The 10,158-nt window shown below is 33.3% G+C and overlaps 1 protein-coding gene across 5 annotated transcripts in view; it reads right to left on the bottom strand.

Annotated features, from left to right (window-relative positions):
• Positions 1-10: 10 nt before the first annotated feature.
• Ube2q2 (ubiquitin conjugating enzyme E2 Q2) overlaps positions 11-10,158 on the bottom strand; it is a 59,300-nt gene continuing 49,152 nt past the window's right edge. For all 5 annotated transcript variants that reach the window (XM_048793586.1, XM_048793584.1, XM_015480368.2 and 2 more), the window contains 4 exons: positions 9,539-9,587; positions 8,260-8,355; positions 3,593-3,659; positions 11-1,611 (listed from right to left, as the gene is read on the bottom strand). In XM_048793586.1, the coding sequence (XP_048649543.1) occupies positions 1,580-1,611; positions 3,593-3,659; positions 8,260-8,355; positions 9,539-9,587 (244 nt within the window). In that variant the 3' untranslated portion in view covers positions 11-1,579. The remainder of the gene's footprint in view (positions 1,612-3,592; positions 3,660-8,259; positions 8,356-9,538; positions 9,588-10,158) is intronic.

Genomic DNA, 10,158 nt, shown 5'->3' with positions numbered 1-10,158 from the left:
GGTGACAAAGTAATTTTTGAATGGTTCTTTATTCATAAACTTGATGCAAGTTTACAAAATTTACTGTACATTGCCAAATAAATCTGCAATGAAAAATAAAATCCAAAAAACAAAGCATGCCAAATGTGCAGCTGTCAATCTGCTAGCCATCAGGATATTAAAGAATTCAATAATGTATTCAAGATTTAGCCTTAGGCTTAAGGAACTTTAATGCTTTAAAGAATTCTGCCTTGTCACTTGTTATCTGAGCAGCTGGCAATCAGAGCTTTATATAAATTTAAAGTGAGCAAGAATGCCAGAACATCTTTATCTACTGTCCTAACCAAAATAAAATCAAAAGAAACACAATAATGCATAAGTGCCAAATCTCTCAGATACGGTTTACAAAGTTAAAAACAATCTTAAAGCAAATACATAAGAAATGTGTTTCAACTTTGTAACTGGTTTGTGCAGAAAAATGTGCTTCTGGGTTTCTTTTAAAAGTGCTTAATAACTAGAATTTATTTTTAAATCAAACTTGGGTTTATTTAAAAAAAAAAAAAAAAAAAAAACTCTCACCACCCAAACAGGACTGATTCATGTAAGGCAGTAAAATGGAGAGTACATTGATTTGAGTCAGGTTGTACAAAAGAATTACGAGTTCCTATTAGTCTTTTGGTTGTAAAAGCCATTGTCATGACAACAAAGAGTCTCCAAATCAGGTATCTTTTTGTACTTAACTATATAGCTTTTTGCTCAAGGAAGTCTGTTTTCATGCCAATCACTTTATAAGTTTATTAGTTTACAAATCATTGCAACATCCCGTTAATAAAATGGAAAGGTAAAATGACTTAGTATTTTAAATAACTTCAAGCTCTATATTGTGGCTCTTTTTTGTAAGAAATATTGAACCAAAAGAAACCGATTCAGCTCAGCAAGACTCTGCTGCCCCAGTGGAAATTACTACTCAACAAACCTTAAGTGGCATTGCCTTAATTTGCTTTGCCTAAAACGTACAATTCAAGTAAGAGCATATCTTCAGGAAACAGTTCATATCTTCACACAGCCATAAAAAAGTTTAACAATTTAATGAGTAAATTTCCTGTCATTACGTTGGCAATATCATAAAATGGTTTTAGACCTTAAAAGGCCGTGGTTTAGAAGCCTTAAAATTTTCTAAACCAATTGAACATTGATTAAACTTCTAATGGCTCTAAATGGAACAGTATATTGCAAATCCTCAAAACCCATGGACTCAATATAGGAAAGCTACTGCCAAGTCGCAACCACAGTAACCTGATGCTGACTTGCCTGCTTAAAAGATTTCACTTTTCAAGAAAAAGAGATAAGGAGTGGCCAGTAAGTGTATTTATCAGGAAAATACAGTAAAGGCCCCACTGCTCAGTCCAAGATAACTGAAGTGAGCAAAATGAAAAGGCTGTAACTTATACTCGATGTCAGTTGACAGATTATCCACTAAAATATCTATTAGCTAACATCTTCGGTACTGCTGTTATAGGGGCACTCAAAGCTTGTATCTGCATGTTGGAAAGATTTTCTTTAAAGCAACATTGGTCCAAACATATGAGAGTCAACATATTTAGCCATCTTCCTTTGGAGGAGTGTACCAGCCTGAAATAGAATGGAAAAAAAAGTTAAAACACTTTAATCCTTAAGCCAACTAGGAGAGCTGGCATTTAAGGTTAGGCAGAGTCTCTACTTCAAAAATTTGGTGTTTAAACCTACTGTAAAAATTACACTGAATTAACACAGCATTTTGTATTCACAACATCAAGTTATTTTCTATGCATAAATTGTACTTGAGTTTACAGCATAAGATCTCTGTTATTAATGGTATCCCTAGCTAAAGACAACAGTGTGTAATAGTAGATCGCATGTTAGGTTTACTTTCAAATACAAAGGTGAAATGAAAACCTAACTGATATTACTATCCAAAAGCAAATTTCAAATAAGAGGAAACTGAAAATCATCAGTGTAATGATACTATTTTACAAATGAAGAAGCCTCAAAGAAGATGCAGTAACCAAGTGAATAGTAACAGAACCAAAACAGAATTCATCTCTATGTCCTGCATTACATGGTAACTATGTTAATACATGTATTCTTGAAAAATACTAAAAGTGCAGGTAAGCATTCTCACCATAAAAATTATAGGTAATGTGTTAATTAGCCAGATTTAGTTATTCAATGTGTGTATCTATAATATATACACATATTTATGTCAAAACACATACAAAATAAATAATTGTATCTGTCAACTTAAATAAATGAAAAATATGTACATATTTAGAAACAAAACTAGAATCCATCTCTCCTAATTCTGAATCTCTTGCTGTTTCATCATAGCTAAGTTTACACACACACACACACACAGCAAGTTCTGTAAATGTATTTAAATACCACTTATAATGTTTAAGATAAAATGAAAGATAAGAAAAAATGTGATCATTCCCAGGCTCCACAAAAATCTAAGCTCCCTATAGAAAGGCAAATTAGACCAAGTACTATTTGGTATAAAACTGTCATTGAAACAACCAAGATTTGTGGGGCAGCTACATGATTCTGAAGTAGTAGTGGTTTTGGATCTACTCATTGCGGGGCACTAGAAATGATCATTAGGAAAACCTGGTCTTGTCCTGAAGGTCATCATCATCTTACTCATAAGCTTGAAAATTATTTTGAATATTACTTCCAGAAGCAAGCAATCACTAAAAAAGTGACAAGTTTGTCATTAAAATAAAAGTGAGTGTAAAACACAAATCCTTACAAACTACCCTATCTCTAGCAAAGTAAAGAATATTTACTACAAACTCTCCTCTTTAAGGAAAACTACTTCCTGTTATTTATTTGGCACAAAAGGGTCACCGTGCAGTGTGTCACTACTATGACGAGTGTGTTTATTAGCACTTGCTTACAAAGTATTATACATGCACACTACTCTTCCTTCACAAGGGTGGCAAGACATACATGCCAAATTTAAAAGATTGGTAATTGAGGCTTACTCAGGGTCACCAGTGCCTAGTGGGTGACAAAAAATGGTACTTGAAAATAGGTCTTCCAATTAATTCATTGTTTTTTTTCCTCTCATTGTTAAGAGACAAAATCCTCAAAATACGTGCCTTGTGAATACAAGCAAAATTTAAAGGCCATTAAAGTTAATGAAAGATATTTTAAGAAAGATATTGCTCAGAAGTATATGCTGAAATTAGAATTGTTCTTACTTGAATAGAAAATTGTATAAAACTGTCAAAAGCACTAGTACTCTGAAGATGTTTCAGAAAGAGCTGATTATGATCCTTATTGCATTTACCCAATTATAACAAGAACTGTGCCTATAAGGAGTTGCCTTTAACTCACTCTCTATTCTAAAGAATACATTTCAAGTGAGTGCTATGATTCGCTCATTAATCTACTTGAAAAGATACTGAAAGAACCAGAGTGTTAAAAGATTCATTCAAAGATTCTGGATGCAGCACAAGTTAAATTTTTTCACTGTGTTAACTGTACTTGATAAAAAAAATTAAACAGAATATCAATACATTTTTTACAAAACTTCATAAATGACAATAAATACTTATTGAATTAAACTTACCATTTTTCTCATGTATCTGTACAATGGAATTATAGGACTGTTGGGCTCTTGCTAGATTATATTGATTCTGAAAGAGAGTTACACATTTTAAATCAAAACTGTAACTAGGTGAAAATTGTTACAGTAAATGTATGGATGCATCATGGCTGTGCTTAATATAGGAAACAATAATATTTCTATTTCTGAAACAATTTTAACTTAATGTCACATCTCATTTCATTATTCTCTACAATTTTTAAAAACAACAAAACCAAAATTGTATGCCAATAAAAGCCTCAAGGCTTCAGGGTTCATTTTTATAAGTCTTCCTACCATTGATCAAATACAGAGCTTTCTAGTGTCCCCCAAATGAGTATTGTTTAACTAGATCCATTAGAACGGAGGGGGACAAGTTAAACAATACTCATTTGGACATGAATAAAATCCATGCTGTCTTCCTCATTAACATATCCAAAAAGACAAAACTACAAAATATTACTTTCAAACAAGAAAATCAAAACAAGCTTCAAGTACTATACATGTGATTGATATTTTTAAATTAGAAATCTAAAAAATGCCCATAGTTGGCACCAAACTACTACTAAGGGAGTCCTCTTTTGACAAAAATATATAATCTTCTTTAAGGAGCCAAGTAAGTATATGATAGGTTTTTGTCCCCAGGAGTACAACTGACATACATCTTAATTTCAAACTATATATCATGTGCATTCTCCATAGTGGTATATACCTATCTAATATATTATGTCATAGAATTTTTTCTGAGTAATAAATTTGCTTAGAAGAATGGAAAAAAAAAAGTGCAAGGACATTCCAAGGGAAAACTTTTTCTTCTTTGCTACTTCCAACCACCCAGTTCCCTTCTCCATCCAAGTTAACAACTAATATCCTTGAGGATTTTACAAGAATATGCACAAGTAGTCGGTTGTCGTAAGAGCAACGTATACACAGATGTGCAAAGTACTGGTAAAATGGCTAATGTAGATCTGAGTCAAAAGACATTATGTGCCTTCATAATTTTGAAGTGCCCACTCCAAGACTGCCCCAAGCCATCTATGAATGCCTCCATACAACCTCATTAATAGTACTTCACCAAATCTTTGCTATTTCTGACAATCGGGGAAGCAGAATTCAGTTGTGTTTTGTTTTTTCCAATATTTTTTCATTGTCAATGATATTTATTTTTATATATGCGGTGCTGAGAATCAAACCTAGTTCCTCACATGTGCTAGGCCCTAAGGGCTGTTGTACCACTGAACCACAACCCCAGCCCTCAGTTGTGGTTTTTGATTTGCATTTCTATTACTAGGTGAGGTTGAGTGTGTTTTCATATGTTCAAACTGTAAATAGACTCATTATATCCTTTTCCCGTTTTTTTTTTTTTTTTTTTAAACAGGGTAGTAATTTTCAATTTCTAAATAGTAAAGCCCTGTCATAAGGCATGTCATCTAAAAACTAAAATATATAAAGTAAGCAGTAGTGTCATCTCAAAAATAATTTAAAAAGTGTTTTTATTCACCCAGTCTATATTTTCACAAAAAGGACAAAAATAAAAGATACTCAAGGCAAAACTGTACTGCTACCTGTCCCAACTCCTGCTACCTCTCCTACACAGATCTGCTGAGTTCTCAGCTCCATCCTCTGACCCTATCTCTATCAGGCCTGTTGAAGGGAAACTTCAGTTTTTCAGTACTTATACTTACATCATTTTAGTAACATTTTCAGAGGGCAAATTCATTCATTTAGAACAACAGCTGACAGTATCTTTTTTTTTTTTTAATATTTTGAAGTAAGAGTTAAATGGCAAATAGAAATTCAAAGACCACAAAACAATTTAAAGTCCCTCTCATCTCTAACTTATCCCGACCAATATTTTTTAAAATTCTTATCAGAAACAATTAGCACTTGTTACATACTCTTCCAAAGATACTCTATGCTTACACAAGCACATCTATATGTTCTTGCCTATTTCTCTTATGTGCCCATGCTCTGTCTTTCCCTCCCCCCCCCTCTCTCTCACACACACACACACACACACACACACACAAATAGCATTTTTAACACCATTTAGCTTACTATTTTTAATTTTTTTTTTTAGTTGTGGATGGACACAATACCTTTATTATATACTTATTTTAATGTGGTGCTGAGGATTGAACCCAGTGACTCACTTGTGACAGGCAAGCACTATACCACTGAGCCACAACCCCAGCCCCTAGTAGTGTCTTACTTTGATACCTCTTCCCCCACAGGTTTATTATCCCATCGTTGTTGTTGTTATTTTGTGTGTGTGTGTGGTACTGGGAATCAAACTCAGAACCTCATGCATGCCAGGCAAGTGTTCTGTCACTTAGCTGCTCCACCAGCCCTACCACAGGTTTTTTGTTTGTTTTTGTTTAATTTTGAGACAGTATCTTGCTAAGTTGCTGCAGCTAGTCTCAAAATTGCAATCTTCTAGCCTTATCCTCCTGAGTTGCTATGATTGCAGGTATACTCCACTGAGTGCAGCTTCACAGGCTTTTATTTAGTTTCAGGTTTTGGGGTTTTTTTTATAGTATTTCAAAGTTAACATTTAGACCATTCCCTGCAGACTTTTTAGAACTGAGGAAGAAGGTGAAACTCATTATGCAAAGTTTCCAACTTCTTAACTGACAAATATTTCTTAATAAGAAAAAATGAACAGTGATTTTTTCATAGCAATTCACTAAACAAATTCAACTTCTAAGACATACACAGTTAATGCATGTCACAACACTTCAGTCAACCAACAATGGAGGCCGGCATGTAGAATGATGGTCCCAAAAGATTATATCACCTAGTGACATCATAGCCATCTTAGTTTATGCTATAAACACACTCTATGATGTTCACATAACAAAACTGCCTAACTACACATTCCTCACAAAGCACAATCGTCTTTAAGCAATATCACTGTACTTTATTGATTGATTCGAAGAGATCTTCAACATACAATAAAGATAGAATTTTAAAACTGGAGGAGACTTTACCTATCCAATTGTATTCCAGACACAGATCAGAGGCCCAGAAGAAAGTTTGCATAGTGAGGTACTGGCAAAATCTTTCAATTACTAAATAAGATCATTAGTTTGAGCCCTTCAAATTTTCTCTTTTAAAAAGAAAATGAGCTAGAATTTTTTTTAAATGAATCCAATTTAACATTATGTTCTACATATAAACAGATGCCAGGAAGAAAATATTGAAAAGACCAGAAACACTATTAACTTTTTGGCATATTTCTAATAGTCAAGTTACAAGTGACATTTTTAGTTTTTTATACTTTTATCTACTTTACAAACTCTACATTTAGGAAGAATATATTTCATCATTAAAAAAAAAAAATTTAACCTGTAATCCCAGCTAATGTGCAGCCTGAGGCAAGAGTATCTTAAGTGCCAGGCCAGACTGGGCAGCAAAGCAAGACCCAACCTTCAAGTAAACAAAATATATCACATTTTAGTACATACATAATCATTTGAGTGCCACATTTAAGCCTTAAAACAGTATATTTATATATATATATATATATATATATATACACACACACACACACACACACACACACACACACACACACATACTATTAGGTTAGATGTAATTAACTAAACACTAGAAAATTGTTCAACTTCTGGATTTTATATAAAATATTTTGTTCCAGTGTAAAGAAACACCTGCTAAAAAATAAATCATTGTTTAAAATGACCTTTTCAACATTTTGCTTTTTCTGTGAATTAAGATTCTAGTGGGGGCTGGAGTTGTAGCTCAGTGGTGGAGCACTTGCCTTGCATGTGTTAAGGCTCTGGGTTCAATCCTCAGCACCACATAAAAAATAAAACAAAGGTATTTTTGTCCATCTACAACTAAAAAAGAAAAAATTTTAAAAAAAGACTCTAGTAGACTCACGATTTAAGGTGCAATATGGTTACAAGTATATAATGCAACATTTGCAAAGAACACTGAGGGAAAACATTCAAATAATAAAAAATTAAATCAAGATTATTTCCATCACACATATATTTTTCAAAAACACACTACCCTCAGTGTATATCCTTAGCTCATTTACATATTACTGATAACTACAATTCTACCTGGAAAGATGTTTCTGATAAGTGTGGAATTCAATAACAGCAAAGACTACAGTCACTCTCTAGTTCCAATGTTTGTTCTGGCACTATGACATTAGGTAAGTTACCTAACTTCTGTGTCTTTCAGTTTCCTCATCTGGGGCAATAACATACCTTTTTAGGTTATTAAGGGAGTTCAAAGAGTTAACATAAATTTAGATTGGAGTCTAGCACATTAGAGTTGACTAAGAATTAACTCTTAAAGTGTGATCTCAGTGTGAAGAAACCACAAAGTACTTTTAATTTTTTACTTATTAGGATATACATACCAAAAATAATAAGTTTAAAACTCTAGGTATGTTTGCCTATGTGACTATTAAAAAGACTAAAAGAACAGATATTAAATAATTATCAATGAATATCTTAATTTTCTTACACTTCTTTTCTACAGTTCACTTTTATTAACAAAACAAATCAAATGACAATGAAATAAATTGTCTCAAAAAGAATGAAAGCAAGACAGGAAGAAGCTTCATAAGGTAACATAAGATGAATCTTACGCTTTATGTGAAATTTTTAATAAAGTACCTTATTTGCTCCAAACTGCACTCTGGCCTTGCCTTTGACTAAGGTGGCATTTATTTGCATGATGACTGATTCTATTGAATAGGCACTGCTCCAGCCCTACAGGAAAAAGAAAACACGTCTCTCAAACAAAGCCACGCAGTATTCCCTAACAAAATGGCATATAAAAACTCAACAATAGCAAATCAGCATGAGAAAGAAACTGGGCCAGATGCAATGAAGTATGCCTGTAATCCCAGCAGCTTAGGAGGCTGAGGCAGGAGAATCATGAGTTCAAAGCCAGCCTCAGCAACGGGGAGGCACTAAGTAACTCAGTGAGACCCTGTCTCTAAATACAAAAAAGTGGTGGGGATGTGGCTCAATGATTGAGTGCCCCCGAGTTCAATCCCCAGTAACCCCCATCAAAAAAGAAGTTGGTATTAAAGGGTATCCCTTTTAAGAGTAAGAGTTGGTAAGAGCTGGACCACTTTCAGAACCTTACAGATAACAAAAGAATCCTACATTCTAAGTGTGCACATAAGCAAATTATAAACTTAAATGAATAGCATTCTCAATGCTTATTCTAGCATGGATTCAGCACAAAGTACAATGTCATTTTCCTGGTTTACTTCAAATAACTTTTTCATTATTAAAAAGTAGGTGCCATTAAAACAAAAAAAATTTTTAAAGTAGATGCTGTTCAGCAATTCACAATAGCTAACCTATGGAACTAGCCTCAGTGCCCTTTGACAAATGAATGGATAAAGAAAATGTGATATACATACACAACAGAATATTATTCAACTATAAAGAAGAAATTATGAAATTATGGCATTTGCTGCTAAATGGATAGAATTGGAGACTATCATGCTAGATGAAATAAGCCAATCCCCCAAAACCAAAGGCCAAATGTTCTCTCTGATATGCAGGTACTACATGCAATAAGGAAGGGTGGGGCAAGTAACAGAAGTTTACTGGATTAGACAAAGAGGAATAAAGGGAAGGGAGGGGAGATGGGAATAAGAAAGGCAGTAGAATGAATCAGACATAACTTTCCTATATTCATATATCAATACACAACCAGTGTAATTCCACATCATGTACAATCACAAGAATGGGAGGTTATACTCCATGTATATATGTCAAAATACATCCCACTGTCATGTATAACTAAAAAGAAACAATAAAATTTTTTAAAAAGTAGATGCTATTACATAAGAACTTTCTCCTTAATATCTAATCTATATAATCAAAACACTATTGAGGCTGAAAATTGAGGACCATAAAAAAAAAAAAAGATCACCTGTTTTGTGAGAAGTTCCATACATAATGCTCCTCCACCCAAGACGTACCTTAAAAAACAAAAAAGAATGCCAATTTCTCTAGATCTCAACATTTCTTCTTAATCCATTTTTAAGTACCATTACTAAGAAAATACACACAGAGTAGAAGATAAATACAAAAATGAAAACAGTTGTTAGGGATATAGGACTATGGGTAATTTGAAAAATTAATGTCATTGCTCTAATACTATCAATTTTAAAAAATAATGACTCTTAACAGAATATATTCAGATTTCTAAGGTTTAACTAAGAACTTAACCTTCAGCACTCCAGGGAATGGGAGCAGAAGACTGTTTCCTTAACTAGCATTCAAGTGGTTCTCTGCATCTCAAACTTTATCTACACCATGTTTCACACCCAAGAGTTTTGACTCTGACAAAAGCACTGACTTTTCTCTATCCATAATAATGAACAGCTTCATGGTACTTAATGGAGTAAGTTATTTTTATCCATTCTATTGTGAAACTTCAAATGGTTCTGACCATGGAATCTCTCTCTAGGACTCCTCAATTTCTTTCTAGGTCTGAAACTATTCTCTAAAACCAAAGAATTTGTGGAAATATCTCTTTAGTAAATCATT

Source organism: Marmota marmota, unplaced genomic scaffold, assembly GCF_001458135.2.
Source record: "Marmota marmota marmota unplaced genomic scaffold, marMar, whole genome shotgun sequence".
NCBI classification, from domain to species: Eukaryota; Metazoa; Chordata; class Mammalia; order Rodentia; family Sciuridae; genus Marmota; species Marmota marmota.
Note: the sequence above shows the minus strand (reverse complement) of the source record. Positions and strands in the feature narration are given on the sequence as shown.